Below are 21,103 nucleotides of genomic sequence, written 5' to 3' on the forward strand. Positions count from 1 at the left end.
ATAAATCCTATAACTATAAAACTAGTATAAGATAACACAGGAAAAAATTTAAATGACCTTGGGTGTGGCGATGGCTTTTCAGATACAATACCAAACGCGTGATTCACAAAAAAAAAAAAAACTGATAAACTGGTCTTCATTAAAATTTACAAAATTCTGCTCTGCAAAGTTCAACGTCAAAACAATGAAAAGAGAGGCCAACTGTCTGAAAACATTTACAAAACACATCTGATCTTATAGGACTGTTATCCAAAACACACAGAGAACTCTTAAAACAAAATAAGAAAACAATCAGATTAAAAAATGGGTCAACAGACACCTCACCAAATTAGATATACAGATGGCAAATAAGCATATGAAAAGATGTTCCACATTATATTTCATATGCATATGGAAATGCATATTAAAACTCACAGACACACAAAAGTCTGCACATGGATGTTTATAGCAGCTTTATTCCTAACTTCCCCAACTTGGAAGCAACCAAGATGTCCTACAGAAGGTGAATGAACAAATAAAACTGTGGTACATCTAAATAATGGCATATTATTCAGTGCTGAAAACAAAGGAGTTCTCAAGCCATGAAAAGACATGGAGAAACCTTAAACGGGTGTTACTAACTGAAAGAAGGCAATGTGAAAAGACTACATCTTGTGTGATCTCAACTATATGAAATTCTGGAAAAGGTGGAGACAGTAAGATCAGTGGCTGGAGTGGGTACAGGAATGAATAGGCAAAGCACAGAGGACTTTAAGGGCAGTGAAAATATTCTGTATGCTACTATAATGGTGGATACATGTCATTATACATTTGCCCAAACTCATAGAGTGTCCAACACCAAGAATGAACCATAATGTAAACAACAGACTTTAGGAGATTATGATGTGTCAATGTAGGTTCATTAATTTTAACAAATATACCACTCTGGTGGGGGATGTTTATAATGAAGGAGGCTATCCATGTGTAGGTTCAGGGAATATATGGGAAATCTTTATCTTTCTCTCAATTTTTTTATGAACCTAAAACTACTCTAAAGAAAGCGTTCCCCCGCCCCGGCCCGCTTTATTTAAGGGAGAGAGAGAGCACAAGCGTACAAGTTGGAGAGGGGGACAGAGGAAGAGAATCTTAGGCAGACTCCATGCTCAGTGCAGAGCCTCACAAGGGACTCAATCTCACGACCCTGAGATCATGACCTGAGCAGAAATGAAGAGTCAGACACTCAACTGACTGAGCCACCTAGGTGCCCCTAAAAAAAAGCCTTTAAAAATAAAGGATATATGGGATGCCTGGATGGCTCAGTTGGTTAAGTGTCTGCCTTCCACTCAGGTCATGGTCCCAGGGTACTGGGATGGAGTCCCCCACTGTCTTTGCTCAGCAGGGAGCCTGCTTCTCCGTCTGCCTGCAGCTCCTCCTGCTTGTGCGCTTGCTCTGACAAATAAATAAAATCTTTAAAAAAATAAAATAAAATAAAAATAAAGGATATAAAAAGGATAAAACATTACGACCAGGTAGGGTTTAGTCAAGGAAAGTAAGACTGACTGAGCTTCTGAAAATGAACCAATGCAATTCACCATATTCACAGACTAAAGAAAAACCATTTACAGTCATCTCAACAGATGCAGGAAAATCACTTGACAAAATTCAACACCCATTCATGATAAATTGAACAAAACTGTCTGCAAAGAAAAAACACAATATCCTCAACTTGATAAAATACATTTACAAGAAAGCTATAGCTGCCATCCATACTTCATGGTGAAAGTCTGATTTCCCCTAAGATTCAAAACAAGACAAGGATATCTGCTCTCATCACAGATATTTAACTTCACATTAGAGGTTCTAGTCAATACAACAAGACAAGAAAAAGAAAAAGAATATACACAGGAAAGGGAAAAGTAAAACTTTTCCATTCACAAATAATTGTTTACATGGACAATCCGAAAAAACTTACCAAATGCTATTAGAATTACAAGGGAGTTTAACAAGGTCCCAGAATACAAGGTCATGATACACATACTAATCATAATCCTGCATACCAACAAAAATCAACTGAAAACTGAAATTAAACCAACAAAAAGAAATACTAAAGTATAAATCTAATAAAATATATATATAATAAAATATGATGAAAATTAGAAAGCAATGATGAAACAAATCTAAGATTTAAATAAATGGCAAGATCAACTGGGCTCATGAATTGAAGACTCAATATTTTAAGATGTCAATTCTTTCCAAACTTATCTATACTCAACCAAATTCCAATCACAATCCCAGCAAGAGGCTGGTGGAAATAAACCAGTTGCTTTAAAAATTTATATGGAAAGGTAAGGGAACTAGAACAGCCCAAAGAATTTTGATAAACAACAATATTGGAATACACACACTACCTAACTTCAAGATTAACTTCAAAGCCCGAGTAATCAAAATAGGGTGGGTTTAGGCAACAGTATGGCACAAATAAATAAAACAATAAAGTAGAGGATAGACTTACATAAATATGGTAAAAGGATTTTTGCTTAAAGTGCCAAAGCAAATCAATATAGGAAGGACAATCTCTTTAATAAACAGTACTGAAATAACTATTTACCTATCTATCTAAAAGAAGAACCGTAAGGGGAGCCTGGGTGGCTCAGTGGTTTTAAGCGTCTGCTTTTGGCTCAGGTCATGATCCCAGGGTCCTGGGATGAGCCCGATGTCAGGGTCTCTGCTCAGCTTCTCCCTCTCCCTCTGCCACACACTTGTTATCTAATAAAATAAATAAAATCTTAAAAAAAAAAAAAGAACCTTAAGCCTCAATCATACCATGTATCAAAATTAACTGAGGATTTCTTAGATGCAATATGAAAAGCATAACCCACAGAAGAAGGAAAATTGATAAACTAGGTCTCATCAAAATTAAGAACTTCTGCTCTTTCAAAGACACCCTGAAGAGAATTAAGACAAGCCACAGATTTGAAGAAAATATATGGGAATCAGGTAGTTAATAAATGATTTGTACTGAGAATATATAAGGAATTTTTTAAATTTAGTAAGAAAAAAACCAACCAAAATAAAAACCGGGCAAATTATTTGAACATTTTAAGAAAGAAAATACATGGACGGCAAATGAGAGCATGAAAAAGGGCTCAGTATCATCAGTTACTAAGGAAATGTACACTAAAAGCATAATGAGATACCGCCACACACACATTAGAATGGCTAAAATCAAATAAACTCATAATACCAAGTACTGTCAACTCTCTTTGTTGGGTTGAAAACTGGTACATCTATCTTGCAAACCAGCTGGGTAGCTTCTTACAAGTCAAATGTATGCCTGCCATATTGCTCAGCAATTCCACTGATAAGTATTTTACGATAGGTATTTTACCTAAGCAAAAGAGAACTTAAGAGTCATACAAAAAACCTTTGTGGTACCTCTATGGAAATGTTTACAGCTACTTTATCACCAAAATCTGGAAATGCCCTTCACTTGATACATGGATAGTAAGTTGTGGTACATCCAAGCAACGGAATATTAAACAAAAATAAAAAGGAACAAACCACTAATACACACAACATGAATAAATCTCAATGAATTAATGCTCAGTAAAGAAAGCCCGACTCAAAAGGCTATATCCTATGATCCTATTCATATGCCCTTCTGGAAAGAAAAGAACTCTGGAGACAGAAAAAACAGGAGTTGCCGAGAATGGGGATGACAGAATTTAAGGTGCTAACTGTTCTGTAGCTGTTACGTAACTATAGGATTTCTCCAAATTCACAGACCTGTACATTACAAAGTGTGAATTTCAGGTGAATTATATCAACTAAAAAAAAAAAGACAAAAATACAGAAAAATAATATGGAAGGAAAAGAAAGACAATGTAACATGAAGGTAACTGATGTCCTTAAAATAGAGAATTCTCTAAATAAACAAAAGAGACAAAGACAGAATCCAAGAAAAACTTCCTTAGATGAAGAAGTTAATCTGTATTTTCAAAAGAACACTATTTTCTTTCTTTCATTTTGTTTTTTTAAAGATTTTATGTATTTAAGAGAAAGTGAGCTTGAGAGAGCACAAGCAGGGGAAAGGCAGAGGGAGAAGCAGACTCCCCACCGAGCAGGAAGCCTGAAACAGGGCAGGATCCCAGGACCTCAGGATCATGACCTGAGCCAAAGGCAGATGCTTAACCCAGGTTCCCCAAAAGAACACTATTTTCTAGATGAAAAAAGTGATGAGATTTAAAGTCAGACATATTTGGTTAATTTCAAAGAGAAGTAAAAACTCTTCAGATATCCAGGCAGAGGAAACAAGTCAATAGAACACGTGAGATATGTTGGGAGGGAGTGGATACCACAGTGTTTTAAGACAAAACAAGATTCACAGAAAACACTATTACGTTCTGAAGGAAATGGGTATACTATTAAAGTGGTAAACGATGCCTCTCAGAAATGTAGGAGATATTTTTTTTTTAAAGATTTTATTTATTTATTCGACAGAGATAGAGACAGCCAGCGAGAGAGGGAACACAAGCAGGGGGAGTGGGAGAGGAAGAAGCAGGCTCCCAGCAGAGGAGCCTGACGTGGGGCTCGATCCCATAACGCTGGGATCACACCCTGAGCTGAAGGCAGATGCTTAACCGCTGTGCCACCCAGGCGCCCCTGTAGGAGATATTTTTATATATAAAAGACTTTAAGGATTTCAGCATCCATGAATTCTTAAAAAATCTATCAGATAAAATTTAGTCAATTAGGAGAAGACATCAAGTTAAAAAAAAAATGGGAGAAGCCATGGTTAAAAAGTGCTTTGAGGTTTGAAAGCACTTAAAAGTGTAGAGCAGTGGTTTTCAAAATATAGCAGGTATCAGAATCACCTGGAAGGCTTATTAAAACAGAATGCTGGGCCTTAGTCAGTGTTTCCATTAAGTCTCCTGGTATGCTGATGCTACAGGGTCCAGGAAACACACTTTAATAATGACTTGTTTAGTTCTAAGACTAAACAACTAGGATAATTATGATTATAAAACCTAATGGTCACATATAAAAAATAATACATTTACAAAGAGATTCTGGTTAAAGATGGCAGACTAAATATGTGAATTTACCCATACTCCCAATAAAATAAAATAAAAAAATAAAGAGCTTTTTAAAAGGAGTAGACTTAAAATGAACACTTAGGAATAAACTTAAAGGGTCTAAGACTTCTGGATTTACTTTCCTGTTCTTTTTGACCTTTTAAGGCCTAGAAAGTTGAATTATAACCCATCAAAGGAAAAAGTTAAGCAATAAAATTTGTAGAGTAGAATTCCCAAACAGATCAGGAATTGGTGGCACCAGGTAGCTTCCATTACTGAAGCAAAAGGTAGAGATAAAAATAAGATTCATTAAATACTTTTTTAAAGAGCAGTTAAGACTCTCAGATTTCATTCCATTTTTTACTCTGGCCAACCGAAGAGGGTAAAGCAGAATTTCTCAAGTCTGGCACTACTGACATCTTGGGTCAAAAAATTCTTTGTTGCGGGCAGCCAACCTGTGCAGTGTAAAATGTTTAGTAGTCTCTCTGGCCTTTGCTTACTAGATGCTATTAGCATCTCTCACCCCAAATTGGAGAGCAAAAAATGCCTGCAGACATTGCCAAATGTCCCTTGGGGGCAAAACTGTGCCCATTTGAGAACCACTGCTCTAGAAACATCTCCTTCGATGAATCTTTTTAGGAAACTCTCCTTTTTTTTTTTTTTTTTTTAGATTTTATTTATTTATTTATTTATTTGACAGAGAGAGAGACAGCTAGCGAGAGAGGGAACACAAGTAGGGGGAGTGGGAGAGGAAGAAGCAGGCTCATAGCAGAGGAGCCTGATGTGGGGCTCGAACCCATAACGCCGGGATCACGCCCTGAGCCGAAGGCAGACGCTTAACCGCTGTGCCACCCAGGCGCCCCTTAGGAAACTCTCCTGATGAAGAAATGCTTATTTATTTAACACTCAACAACTCCTTTATTTTTATTTTTCTTTTGTTAAATTCGGGAAAAATGAGATTTAATGCTTTGCTTGAAAATACATGTTCAGCATGCTACCATTCCTAAAAAATATTTTTGTCCATTCATTCATGCGTGTATATACACACTGAGAGAGAAGGAATGTTATTGGTGGTGGGATTTTTTGGGTGACATTTTAGCTTTGTACTATGCAATCCTTGACTGTTCAGTGATTATGGATCATTTCTGCAAAAACAAGTCATCGTACTAAAAAAATAAAAACCTAGCAGAGGCTAACACAAAATAGGTAGGCAGTAATCACTGGCTCTTTCTTCCGAAGTATTTTAAGTATCTTGAGCAAAAAAAAAAAAAAAAAAAAAAAAAAAAAAAAAGTGATAGTTAATGTATATAAAGTCCAATAATTAAAAAAATCAATTCTAGTCAATATCACTGGTGAGATTGGGGTGGAAAAAAGCACTGAAGTAGGCATAAATTGCTGGTAACGTAGATAGAAGATTAGGTGGGAGATCCATATATTTAAGTGGTTAATGTAATCACCGATCAAAGACACAGCCACACATGAACCAAGATTTATGATCAATCTAATTCTAGACCACTTAGCAAAGAAACTCAAAATAAACAATTAAAGCTCCAATCTCTACACAACAGTATTTTTTCTTTTACGTGCTTTCTTCATAGTTCAAAAAGTTTCTACAGCTGTTTCATAAATCAGAAAAATTTTTTTACAAAAATAGATTAAGCCTCAAAAAATATGAGTAAAAATAAGATTTGTTTAAATGCGGTTTAACTGTTCTAATTTAAAGACCTGAATACTTTTGAAAAGTTGAGTAAGTTTTGAATTTGTCAAAACCTTTAAGCAAATAAGCATATTGACTATTAAGACTGTTAAAAAAACAGACATATATTACAAGGCAAAGTCCCCTTCAGTTGCCAACGAACCACACCAAAATTGAACAGTTCATGAATAGAGACAGAAGCACCAAAAAGGAAAGGGGAAAATATGACTAGAATTGCATACTACAGAGTCAATTCCTAGACTGACCACAATAATCTAGCACACTTAAGATCAACCTTGGCCATCTAGCCTATCTGCCAGAGATCTAATTACAGGAGGATAAGAAAACTGCTTCCTTGTTACTACCTTTCCAATATACCTTGTTATTAACAGTGACTAAAATGCAGTGTCAATTTTATCAGTTTCCTAGACAATAAAGGTAAAGAACTAAGTTGTAAAAACTTTAAGAGGAATACAATTTTTCATATTGTTCACTAAAGTGATTTTCTGACTTAAAACACATTAAAAAAAAAAAAAATCCTTAACACCCGCTCCTCCCAACCATAATTGTTCTTGAGGCAAAAAAGGTGTTCACAGTGGTTCTGGAGAGAAGAATACTAGGAACATGAATCCCTCCTTTTAAATCTTTACTATATACGTATAAAGAACATGACTACTTGATAAATGAACAAAATCTGACTTTACAAATCATACCTTCCCCCGACCCCCCCAAAAAATGAAAGTAATGTTTTAACACCCTTTATTTTGTAATACATTTATTACACTATGCCTCTTTTGTATTAAACAGACTCGAGTAGAATCTCCAGTTTCTTACTGAGATTAAAAATATCTGGTTTCCATGCCCAACTACAATAAGAAATATAATCAAGAGAATGATCTCAGTTGAAGTAACAACCTCCAGGAATTATTTTATTAAAGTCTAATACTTATAGTTCAAGCAATATCAGAACTTTCTGAAAAAAAGTGAGGTAAGTAAAATAATAAAATTCTGACTCGTGTATAAAATGGAGTCATTTGGGAAATCAGACAAGCGTTAGAAGTGGAATTTAGAAATCATGGATTAAAGAAATATTATTTTAACCCAAATACCTCGCCCCAAATCACAATAACTCTATTAACTGTAATGTTAATATGTTGTCTCTTTTTTGGGGGGGGGAATGGAAGGATCATCTTAAACTGAAGTTTATTTGCACCACCTGAATAAAGAAATTGTACTACTATAATGAAAAACGGTATCACTCTAACAATGCTACCTAATTAAAATGCAACCTACACCTAATTAAACATGAAATTTCAGATTACAGAAGCATGCTTTATGTCAAGATACAAGATTTGTAATACCATTGAAATGACCAGCTTTTACAGATACACATATTACTTGAGAAACACAGTAATTTCTTCATAGCATGAAGGTCGAGGACCCAGCCACAGAGCTAGGACTAAAGAGTATTAGTAAATATTACAACCAGGCTGTCCCAAATAGCGGGCGTTTAAATGTAGTCGGCCAGACAGAACAAAGAGGCCGACCTGCCTCCAGGGATGACAGTGCTGCAGTCTGAGGTCGCTGGGACAGGACGAGAAGGGGGAATGGGCCTAAAACCTACGTATAGACAGCCTACGCAGACACAGGAAAAAACAACAACAACAACAAAAAGGGACCTGGAAGAATGGGGAATAGCTTACACGAAAGCTACTCACGAAAGACGACTGGGGGAGGGAAACTACAGCTGTCTTGTCTTTGCTTCTCCCATCGGGGTTATCTTTCCATCTCCACTGCTCCCCACGGCCATCGCTGTCGGCTCTTCGCAAGACTCAGGGCCCTAAAACTAAGCTAGCGTGACCACGGGAGATAGTGAGGAAATGGGGACGGAAGGCACTCCCTGTTGGGTGGGGTACCACGTTACCGACGCGCCGCATCCAACCCGACTCGGGTTCCCTTTTCCTTCGCCTCTTACGCTTAGCACCCTGAAGGTCACTAAAAGCCGCCTTACCCAGCTCGCCATGGAGCACAGTCCCAAGATGTTTCCCATCTCCACAACGTCGCAGGAGCAGCGGCTGCCGACAAGATGGAGACACTACCTCTCCACCCTTTCGGGCCTTATTTACTATCTGCGAGCCACTTCCGGCGCAGAGCCCACCCCGCCCCTCAACTTTGCGTCACTTCCTTTGAGGCCTGTGTTGGATGGGGTGGGAGAGGGTGTTGTGTGGAGATTGCGCGTGCGCATTCTTCGAATTTGAGGCAGTTTTCGCAGTGGCGTTCTTTTTAACACCGCGGTTGGAAACGTCTGGCTAATGCAACCTGACCGTAGTTTGCCACATTAAGGAAACGATGTGAGAAAAACTCACCTTTACTTAATGTTTATTTGAATTCGGGTTTACTAGAAGCTGAGGTGGTGGTTGATGATTTTGTCCTCGTTCATTAGAAGAATTTCTGACTGCTTTTGGAGGATTGCCTTCTCTTTCTCGATGCTCATCCGTTCATCCACTTATTTTTACACTTTTGCGTCCTTTTAACCCCTCTTTCCTTCTCAGATATTCTTGCAGGCCACTGCCTGGGACAAGTTCTGTTGGGGTATTTCCATTCGTTTGGGTACTTAAAGTTTTTTGTGTCACTTCTTTGTTGTCGACACGCATTTTAATATCTTGTCCAATTAAGATGTTACAGGAGGTTTGCACATTCAAAAATTTTAATTAGGTAAAAAGACCCATACTGATTATAAGAACTTAAACATAGTGTTGATTTTATTGAACGTTATGAGCTGTTCAGGAGACATTTGGAATCCTTGCAAATTATGTGATAATGATCATTTCCAGGGAATGTTCACAAAGTTCTAGTTCTTTTCATAGTGTTATAAAAGATATTCTAGGAGAACAGGTTGGCGCACAGAAATAGAAATAGTCATTGTCAGTAGTAATACAAGTTTTATAAAGTTTACAAAAATTAGTTAGGTAAAGGTGAGGTAACACCTAGGAATGTAGAACTGTGATCATTAAATGATAAGTAGCAAAAAGGAAGGAATGGAATTGGGTAAAAGACAGTGGGTTTGGTTTGGACATGTTGAACTTGTCTCAGAAATGTTGCCCCTCAGCACGTGAAAATGCAAGTTTAAAAACGAAGAGTTAAGGAGATGCAAAATTTAAAGTAACTTACGTTATCCTTAAAGATGTCAGTCTGAAAACAAGAAACCAGTTTAAGAAGCAAAGCGTTTAACTGGAATTAAAGAATTGCAATTCAGGGTACATAGATTTAAGTAGAATCCCAAATAGTGTCCAGATTTCAGGAGGTTGACAGGATTTTCATGGGGAAAAAAAGAAGATTGGATGAATAGTTTGAAGAAGAGTTCTTTGGTGCTGACAAGAAGGTCTGGATTTGCACTCATTGACTGGTCAAGTGAAGTGATCAGTAGGCAAAAGTTCACTTTTATTAGTCTTTTCAAACGGAATATTCTCCTGCTTGCTGACTTCTTGAATGCTTTGGCCGAGTTCAAAGGTTCAAGAAACAGGATGTGAAAACCGTTCCCTTGAAATGGCTTCTCTGGCTCCATTTTAAAATGGTTCCACTTAAGACATTTTAACAAAGATACATGTTTGAAGTAGACATCCAAAGAGAAATGTTGTAGAATTACAAGAGTCCTTAATATGAATTCAAAAAACTTAACACTGGAAAAATTATCAACTGGGGAGAAGCTATTGACTTAGTTTTTAACTTCTCACTTTGATCGTTGATGTCATTTACACACCCATCCTTTCAATTTTTGCATTTTAAATTCTGCTTTCAGTGTAAGTTGTGAAAATACCTTTAGTAAGATACTTGACTTCTCAGAATCTCAGAATCCTTATGAGTAATATATCAACCTTAAAGAGTTGAGAGGATTAAAAAATATCACATGGTCTTATAAATTATAGCTCAGTGTAAACCTATTATAGACAATACAAGCTAGTTTCCCCCAAAATAAATCATCCTAAAGGATGAATAAAATTTATGCATGGTTTATATTGTACAATACAAGGAGAGAAAGGATCTATGAAAAGTATGTTATGACTTTAATCCTAAAATAATTAAATTCTAAATGTAAATATGCTTAAATATTTTAACATATGTTCTATAAGAGTAAGCCACGTATAGATTAGGACAGAATAACCTATAGGGGTCAGTATAAACTTAGAATTGGAAGAGGTGTATCCTGATTAAAGACATGCTTTTGTCAGTGAAGACAGATTTTGATTTTTTTAATTAAAAATCAAATCTGAGAGACAGAAGGGTAAATGTTAAGTTCTTATAATTATTTAGGCTAATGCTTTGATTCAGGCATGGTTAGACTCTGCACCACTGTTCAACAATCCCAAATGTTAGTCTTTAGTAAGAGAGAAAAACATGAAGAGTTGACTAGTATAATAATACATGAGAATTATGCTTTAAAAAGGGAGCTCTCCCATACATGTAGAGTCCAGAAAATGGACTTTTCCCATTGAGTCTCCATATAGACACAATCTTGGATTAAGTGTCAGTAGAGGGAAGTGTTCAGAGACATGCTTAAATCTGGAGTAAGGATGCCTGTGCTTAAATGCTACCTCCACGTCAAATTAGCTGTGTAATCTTAGGCAAATTTCATTTTTTGTGCTTCAGAGTCCTCAACTTTAAGATGGGAGAGTAACAGTAACTTCTTCATAATGTTGCTGTGCAGATTAAATGAAAACAAAGCGCACAGAATGGTGTCAGTCTCATGGTAAGTGCTCAATAAATACTAGCTACTACTTCTAGATATCAGGGACTTTTCTTTTGTTTTCTTTTTCTTTAATACCCCCCCATAGTTTCTTAATCTTTGAAACCTGGTGTCTGGCTTTCAGTCAATGTTTCCATCTAATTTTCTCAATAAAACTGAAGGTAGAATAAGGTAGGGGCTTCAGGTCCTGCTAAGTAAATAACTAAAAGACAAAACAGGCCCTTTTTATAATTCGTATTAACTGTTAACCTTGAAAATAAAACTGCCAGCTATTTTGTCAGCAAAAGAAGGGTTTATTCAGGAATAGCAGAGAATTGCAATCCAGGACAAGCAAGCTGCCACAAAACCATAGGCAGGTATGGAGAACAAAGAGGAGTGTTCTTCTGTAGAGGAAAGGGGGTAGTTGGGAGTGACTGTTATAAACCTAAAATCCACTGGAGTAAATTTGGAGTTTGAAGTATAGTGGCTTTTCATTGGCCAGGGAAAAAAGAAATCTTCCTTTCTTTGGCTGGGATAGTAAAGTAGTATGGACTTGCAACGTCCATCTCTTCTGTTAGGGGTGCCATTGATAATTGGTGCTAGATGTAAGAGCTCCCCCTGCTGGCCTCCCGACTTCATTCTAAACGAGGTTGGTTTTTTTGTTGCTGTTCTTTAATTTTCACATAATTTATTAAAGTACAACTCCCATGCATTGTTTTGTTAAGAGAATGTTTGTTTGTTTCTTTTTAAAATCTTACCAAATACCCTATATTTCAGGATGAGGTGAGAATGGAGGCATTTAGAACCTACACTGGAGGCAGAGCAGTTCTAGGACTGGTTGATTTAAGCACTTAAGCATGATAATTTTGAAAGAAAGAAAGAGAGATTCTCTGCCCCTTCCTTACATCTTACCAAACATCTCTGTTCCACAAGGAAGGGAAGCATTTTCCAGAAGCCCTCCCCAACTGCCATCAGATTCTTTTTCAGCCTCAAGATCAGAATTGTGTTATATGTCTTTGCTTTAAACAATTCTTGAGAAATGGAGTAGAGATACCATGAAAGATTTACTCATCAGTATTCCCACATAGAGCCCTGAAGAATATAGCCTTGGATCAAACCTGAACAAGATTAAAGTTCTGTTACCACGCCACCTCAAGTCTAGAAGCTGCTTCATTCTCAAGCAAACTTTTAAAATTCAGTGTATAACTTCTCAATAACAAAAATTAAAATTAAAATACCATTTTCTATAAATAAGTAGAAAATGTGAATTTTTATTCACAATAATCAGGAACTTAAGTCAGTAGGATATTAAATTTCTTTCTTAAAACAAGATTTTATTTATTTATTTAGAGCTGAGGGGAGGGAGGGAGAGGGAGAAAGAGAATCTCAAATGGACTGTGCTGAGCACAAGCCCATCAAGGGGCTTGATTCCAGGACCCTGAGATCATGACCTGAGCCAAAATCAAGAGTTGAATGCTTAACTGACTGAGCCACCCAGGCCCCAAATCTTTTTATCTTTAGAACATAAATGCTTAAGACTGGAAATTTCTTGATGGTAGAGACAGTCTTTTAATTATTTTCAATTCCTCCAAGTACTGGCACATTTAAATCCCAGCCAGTGAACATTCACAACTTTGTCTCAACCGTATTCTCAGCAGGCTGGGCATGCACTGTTCTTAGTATTAATGTATATCCGTGAGTAGAGGTCATTTAGAATTACAAATTTCAGTGATAATAATAAATATAAATCTGACACAAATATAGCCACCGAGCACTACTAAATGACAGCAGAGTCAAATATGTGGGATCAGGGGTGCCTGGGTAGCGCAGTCATTAAGCGTCTGCCTTCAGCTCAGGGCATGATCCCGGCGTTCTGGGATCGAGTCCCACATCGGGCTCCTCCGCTGGAAGCCTGCTTCTTCCTCTCCCACTCCCCTGCTGTGTTCCCTCTCTCGCTGGCTATCTCTCTGTCACATAAATAAATAAAATCTTAAAAAAAAATATGTGGGATCAAATTCTCAAAATAATAATACAGGACTTATTAACAGGTAAGTAGTTATTAGTAGCTACCTGAAGTTCTGCCACTTACAAGCTGGGTATACTTAGGCAAATCACTTGATTTCTCCAGGCTTCAGATTTCTCATCTGTAAAATAGAATACTATTTTCCTTATAGAGTTGCAATGGGGATTAAATGGGTCAATAAATGTAAATATTTGTAACAGCTTGCAGACAGTACAAGTTTTAGATTATTACTATTACTACTACTACTATTATTATTATTGATGGTGATGATGATGATGTTAAGAGTCATGTAGCAACTAGGTAATTATTTTTCCTATCCTGGAATAAATGTCTGTGCCTCCAAATGGAACATGAAACCAATGAACTAACTTGGAAAATGGATAAATAGTCAACTAAAATATTCTTGTTGACTTTTACTTTTGAAATGGAATAGCAATCAAGAGTGTCAGCTCTCTTAAATTGATCCTCATTTTTTAAAAGTAAATACATATTATAAAAATATCAGAGTCATCAATGGACAAAAAAATTGCTTCTGATAATTTAAACATTGCCTAGATAGATTATTAAAAAGAAGGCAAATCTGGTAATAATTTAAAACCACAATTCATGTAAAAACTGTAAGATTTTTCAAGTGCATCTGTTCTAGAGTACTCCATTACCTTGCCGTGGGCAGGATTAAACCTTACTACTGCAGAGAGACAATATACACAATCTCTTTTAAATTGCAGGCTATTTTGCACTCCATATATTTCTCCTCCTCTACCCTGGGACATAATCAATAACCTTATAAAATAAGTCAGGATTCTTAATCTAAAAACATTCTGACCCAAGCTCCGACTCTTTTAGTGTGTTGTTTCAAGATAAAATTTAAACATCAATATAGAATAAAACTCTTATTTGGAACTGAAATACTAATTTAAACATAAATATATATAGAATCAATAACCTATTTTTAGAAGAGATAGTCAGCTGTTCTACTTTCTCAGACAAAACGTTGGTTATATTTATATAAAAGAAACCATAGTTATTGGCTGGCATAAATAATGCCTATACAAATCTCTCAAGCATTACAATGCCTGCTGTTTATGAAGCCCTACATTCTGGCTTTACATACAAAAGGAAGGTCAAGCTGTGAAAGTCAAAAGAATTTATGACATTGTTCCACTACTAGAGCCTACAGAAGAAGGTATTATTTAAGAAGCACTGAAGAGCTCTTAAGGAATCAAAAATCAATCCATTTGCAGCTAACTGTTGGCTGCAGGCATTTATGGAAGAGAGAGTAGATGCACTAGAAAAATCTTATTTTACTTGTAAGTAAATACCAAATTAAAAATCCCCTGATAGTTTGGGGAACAACAGATGACAAATTTAAAAAATGACAAGATGTACCTGTAATGAAGGAATTATTTGCAATCACACTACAGGTGAGGTGTTTTATTTTTTATTCACTTACATAGTATTCACAATCAAGCTTTATCCTTTCAGGTCAATTTGTTTTTCTGTTTCTCTCTCCTCAGTGACTAAATTCATCTCATGGGTTTTGTTGTTAAAAGCAATCATATTTTCTGTAAGACTTGCTTCCTTCTCCACATCTTTTTAATTCCAATTCTCTATGTCAGGACTGATACAATCTGGAAAAGAGGATGAATTGAACACCATGAACCTTTAAATTACCTTGATATTTCTAAACACTAAGGGGAAAAGTTTTTAAATTCTTCAAGGTTGCAAGGTATTTCTTTCTTTTCTTTTTTTTTTTGCAAAGTATTCCTTAGTTAAAATTCATAGCGTATTATATTTCTGGCTTTCTAAATGTTACAATTTGTGGCAACTTTTATTTCTGGCTTTCTAAATTAAATTCTAACACAAGCCATCGATTTAAGTTTTGTTTCCAGGGTAGTCACTTATTCTACCCACTCATATGTAAAAGAGGTCAAATGTTTTCAGGTCCCATTCATTAGACAAGGGAAGTTTTGTTGAGATATTTCATTATAATATATCACCTTTGTTTCTGTAACTGAGGAAGAGCAAAATCGAAAACAAAATTTGTCTTGTGAGCTTGAGTTCAGCTTATTATTGTTTTACACTAAAGCCCTTCTATTTACTGGAATTTGGAGGCAGAGGATAAGAAGTAGGAAGGAAACTCCAAGAGATTTTCTCAATAGATAGTATCATAGATTGCTTTTCTCTAGATTTGTTAATGTTCTAAGATTTATTAATTGTCATTCATTTAGGACTGTCAATGTACTTGCTTGTCTTTTTTCATAGAAAATAATAATCAATCTGAGAAAATAAATATGATTTCCAGATTTTGATATCTTAGATTATTTCCAAGAAAATAATTTTGTAAAGTCTCAGAAATTTTGAGTTTGCTAAAGAAATAGTTTCATAGCAGGATCAAAAAAAGGTGAGGGACAGCTGGGTGGCTCAGTTGGTTAAGCGTCTGCCTTCGGCTCAGATCATGATCCCAGGGTCCTGGGATGGAGCCCCACATCAGGCTTCTTGCTTGGTGGGGAGCCTGCTTCTACCTCTGCCTGCCACTCCCCCTGCTTTGCTCTCTCTCTCTCTCTGACAAATAAATAAATAAAATCTTTAAAAAAAAAACGGCATAAAAGGGACCTTGAATAACTACTCACTGTCATCCAAATCCTTCTTCACTTATTTCCCCCTGCTGTGAAATTCACTCTTAAATTCATTCATTTATAAATATTTACTGAATGTATACTATGTACAAAGGCATGCCTAGTACCTTCAAAACATGTAAAATTATCTATGACCTTATGGAATTTACACTATATGGGGCATTCACAGAGGGATGATTCCTGGAAAGAAAACCAAGGGGAACTATCAAAGTCATTTCACACCAGCTCCATAATTTATTAATTAAAATCGCATTTATTTAAAACACCTCCTATGTAAAAGGCATGTTTTCATTTTGCAAATACAGTAAATTGCATAGGTATTATGTGATTAAATTTTGAATGTAGTGTTTGAGGCATGGTGAAGACTACACATTATTTAATTATGGTAGCAGTATGCTTTTTCTGAGGTGACCTTAAGAAAACAAACCAGATTATTCATTAAAATTTTCATGTAAATACTTTGCAAATGTGTTATTCATTTTTCAATAATATTAAATATTTCCATAGACAATTATAAAAAGATTAGAATAAAAATTCATTAATCAAAAAATGACCAACTCTATAGTTGTTTCCAAAATTAGAGCACCTGGGCTAAGCTGAATAATGCCCCTCCAAAGAAGGGCACATCCTGATTTCTAGAATCTGTGAATATGTCACTTTATAAAGCAAAGGGGACTTTGCAGGTATAATTAAGATAAAGATATGGAGTTGGGAAGTTAGCCTGGATTATCCAGGTGGGCTCAATGTAATCACAAGGGTCCTTATAAAATAAAGAGGGAGGCAGAAAAATAAGAAAGAGATAGGATAACACAAGAAGAGGTCAAGGTGATAAGCAGCTATAGGCCAAAGAATGTAAGTAACCTCTAAAGGTAGAAAAAGCAAGGAAATGGATTCTCCCCAAAACTTCCAGAAAGAATGCAGTCCTGCCAACACCTTAATTTTAGCCCAAAGAGACCTATTTTGGACTTCTGACCCACAAAACCAGAAGATAATAAATTTGTATTGCTTTAGGCCACTGGGTTTGCGTTAATTTGCTATAGCAGCAATAGAAAAATAATTATAACACGTTTTGAGCATTTACTGTGTGCAGCTACACATTTTAAATGTATTATATCATTTAATCATCCTAAGAGCCTTATACAGTAGGTACTGGAGTGACATTACCAGGGTGGTGCCATAGGTCAATTTCTTCACAAGAATAATAGCTATTCAAAAACAAGATACCACTGGGGTGCCTGGGTGGTGCAGTCGTTAAGCGTCTGCCTTCGGCTCAGGGCTTGATCCCAGCGTTCTGGGATCGAGCCCCACATCAGGCTCCTCTGCTAGGAGCCTGCTTCTCCCTCTCCCACTCCCCTTGCTTGTGTTCCCTCTCGCTGGCTGTATCTCTCTGTCAAATAAATAAATAAAATCTTTAAAAAAAAAAAAAACCAAGATACCACTGAGACAATCCTAGTGCGGGAAAATGAGACTCAAGCACCCCTTGCACCACAGAGACCAAGATAGACTGCATTACAAGAGTAAGGGAAGCAGTTACGTGTTGACCACACTGCCCCTACGTCAGGCCAGTGCAGCACCACGTGAAAATGTCTCTGAGTCTCCAGTTCTTGCAGTGGGGAAAAAATATACAGGGGACCACCAGCTTCCCCCCAACAATGTGGATTGTTTTGTGGGAGCCTCTACTCTGATTTTACCCCAGGGGGATTGCAGGGGAATTTTCAGGGCTCAATCACTGAGAATTTGACTGTGTTGGAGTAGGGAGGATGGGCCTGTAACAACCAGCATAGAGATCTTGGCAGACTGAGTTCATACCTGCAGTGCACAAGTCCTAATCCAAACAGTAGTTTTGCTCATTTACAGAACCAAGTCAGGGGTACACCGGTGAGGGAACTCAGTGGGGTGCATATATGTCTGGTTTGGATCCTCAAACAAGTTTTCCTGGCCCTGGAGCCTAGATTGCCCACACCTAGGCAAAAAGCTGAGTGAGACACCACCCACTGTGGAGAGGGTCTCCTGGCCATATCTGGCCAAAAGGGCTGGGGGAGCAGCTGGAAGTTGTGTGAAAGAGTGGCACTTGAGCAGAGAGGTGGGTGGATAGAGCTGATTGCTCCCATAGCAAAGCCAATACTGACCATGGAGGATCCCCCTGCTACACACAGACTGGGGGATTAATTCATATCCAAGGCTTAGGTTGGCTCATGGCCCTTCCCAGTAAGACAGCCTGTTTAGACAAGGCAGCTGAAACATAGCCCCATCCACTGTGGCTTTTGGCCACATTAGATGAGAAGAGCTGGTGAGAACACCTAGAAGCTGTGTGGCCCCTTGATGCTTGAGCTGACAGAAATGCAGGCAGAGCCAATTGTTTTCAGAGCAGAGAGTGGGCCTGTTTGGCCAGGGAACTTGGGGCATGGGTCAACTTGAGTTAAGACAACAAAGAGCTTTACCAGCTTTAAAGCTGCTTCTCCCGCTGCACCTAAGCAGAGAAACATAGCCCCATTCATCATTCATTACTGACTACAGCCTTCGGTCTGTTTGACCAAGGAACCCAACCAGAACATTTAGGAAGCTGTGTAGCCCATTCAACAGCTCTGCTTATAGTGGCACTTAAACAGAGAGCATAGCATGTGACCTTCATCTGCAGAGCAAAACCAGTGGCCTCATCTGACCAGAGAATTCAGTGAACAATCTTTCTTGATTTGGGTCCCCAAACAAAGAGCTGTACAGGCCCTGGGACCTATCCTGTTGCCTTGCAAGAGCAGAGAAGCAAATTCATATCCTTGTCTTCTATTGAGTATAATACTCAGTCCCAACCATCTAGAAAGCCTAGAGAATCTAGGCAACTTTAGAGCCCATTCTACAGCTTCACTTTAGAACCAAGCCAGCAGTCCTATCCAACTGTTCTCAGCCAATGGCACACTGGCCCCATCCCTGACCAGATCTCAAACAGTTACCTCATGCCAGAATAGACCACAATAGCATATCTCACCTCCCAGAGATATTACCAGTCAACACTCCCAGAAACCCAAATGAGCTGACTTGTGAAGAACTGTCCCAGCCAAAGCAAATCTGTAAAATCTGGAAGAGGAACCCAATTACTCAAATGCACAGATAGCAATATAAAGAATCAAGGATCACAAAAAACTCAGACAAACAAAAGCAGGTAAACCACCAAAGGAAACTAATGTAGCTCTAATAACTGATCTTAAAGAAATAGAGATCTATGAACCGTCAGACAAAAAATTCCAAATAATCCTCTTAAAGAAGTTTAGTGAACTATAAGAACACAAAAGCAACTAAATGAAATTAGGAAAACAATGCATGAACAAAACAAGAAGTTCAACAAAGCAACAGAAGCCATCAAAAAAAAAAAAAGCAATAAGAAAAACTAGAAATCCTAGAGTTGAAAAATAAACTGAACAATACAGTAGAGAGTTTCAAAAGCAGACTCTACCATGCGGAAGAATGAATCAATGACCTGGAAATAGGACATTAGAAATTACCCAGTCAGAGGAAGGGAAAAAAAAGGATGAAAAAGAGTGAAGAAGGTCTATGAGACCTATAGGATGTAATGAAAAGAAACAGTATTCACATTATGAGAATTCCAGAAAGGAAAGAGAAAGAGAAAGGCACAGAAAGTATATTTAAAGCACTAATGGCTAAAAACTTCCCAAACCTGATGATAGAAAAAAAAATCAAGGTCCGTGAGGCCCAAAAGGCTCCAAATAGATATAACCTACATAGGGTTACATTAAGACGCATTATAATTAAATTGTCAAAAGTCAAAGACAAGAAAGAATTTTAAAAGCAGCAAGAGAAAAGAGAAGTTACATACAAGGGAACTCCCACAAGACTAAAGGTGGATTTCTCAAAAGAAACATTCCAGGCTAGTAGAGTATAGGATGAAATTTTCAATATATTGAAAGAAAAAAAAAATCACTGCACCTGGCAAAGCTTTCTTTCAGAAATGAAGGAGAGATAAAAACTTTCTAGAACAAACAAAAGCTGAGGGAGCTCATTACCACTAGACCTGCCTTACAAGAAATGCTAAAGGGACTTCTTCGAGTGGAAGTAAGATACTAGTTAACATCATAAAAATATGAAAGTATATTTCACAAAAAAAGATGCTAATAAACGTCATAAAAAGATAACCTTAAACTCACTGGTAATCTTAAATATATAGTTAAAATAGATTCTGTAATTTGGTAGCGGTGGCACATAATACACTTACAACTGTAGTTTAAAAAATAAATATAGTAGGGGTGCATGGGTGGCTCAGTCAGTTAAGCTTTTGATTTTGGCTCAGATCATGATCTTAGGAACATGATTTTGAGCCCCACATCAGGTTCTGTGCTAAGCATGGAGCCTGCTTAAGATTCTCTCTCTCTTTCTACCTCTGTCCCTCCTCCTACTTGCACTGGCACTCTCTCTCTCTCCAAGTAAATAAATAAATAAACTTAAGATAACCATAACCACAATAATCTTATTATTTACGCAATATGAAAAATATGTAAATTGTAACAGCAATAGCCTAAAATATGAGGGGGAGAAGAACAAGTGTAAAGTTTAGGGATTGTTTTGAAGTTGTTATCAGGTTAAAATAGGGTGACATAATTTTAAGATGTTTTATGTAAGCCCTATGGTAACCACAAGGGAAAAACCTGTACCAATGACACAAAAGAGCATGATAAAGAAGTTAAAGCTACTGATACCAAAAGACATCAAAATATGAAAAAAGCAGGATAAAAAACAAGAAACAATGAATCTACAAAACCAGAAAACAACAAAATGGCAATAGTAATTACTTATCTAACAATACTTACTTTAATGTAGATAGATTAAATTCTCTAATCAAAAGAGATAGAATGAGTGAATTAAAAAAAAAAACCAAGATCCAACAATATGCTGTCTATAGGAGAGTCACTTAAGCTTTTTTTTAATAATAATATTTTTTATTATATTATGTTAGTCACC

At 36.9% G+C, this 21,103-nt stretch overlaps 2 protein-coding genes across 14 annotated transcripts in view; one reads left to right on the forward strand and one right to left on the reverse strand.

Moving 5' to 3' along the window:
- The window catches only part of SERINC1 (serine incorporator 1), a 30,490-nt gene extending 21,584 nt beyond the window's left edge, over window positions 1–8,906 (reverse strand). Inside the window, exon 1 of one of the 2 annotated variants that reach the window (XM_002919685.4) lies at window positions 8,762–8,906. In XM_002919685.4, coding sequence (XP_002919731.1) covers window positions 8,762–8,800 — 39 coding nt within the window. In that variant the 5' untranslated portion in view covers window positions 8,801–8,906. Of the gene's footprint in view, window positions 1–8,468; window positions 8,611–8,761 lie in introns of those variants that run through there. The other variant, XM_034669061.1, reaches the window with a different exon arrangement.
- Window positions 8,907–8,975: 69 nt separating this feature from the next.
- The window catches only part of PKIB (cAMP-dependent protein kinase inhibitor beta), a 194,058-nt gene continuing 181,930 nt past the window's right edge, over window positions 8,976–21,103 (forward strand). For all 12 annotated transcript variants that reach the window (XM_034669065.1, XM_034669068.1, XM_034669070.1 and 9 more), the window contains exons 1-2: window positions 8,976–9,101; window positions 11,398–11,497. The gene's annotated coding sequence lies outside the window, so the exon portion shown is untranslated. The remainder of the gene's footprint in view (window positions 9,102–11,397; window positions 11,498–21,103) is intronic.

This window comes from Ailuropoda melanoleuca, chromosome 10 (assembly GCF_002007445.2).
Source record: "Ailuropoda melanoleuca isolate Jingjing chromosome 10, ASM200744v2, whole genome shotgun sequence".
In the NCBI taxonomy this organism is placed as follows: domain Eukaryota; kingdom Metazoa; phylum Chordata; class Mammalia; order Carnivora; family Ursidae; genus Ailuropoda; species Ailuropoda melanoleuca.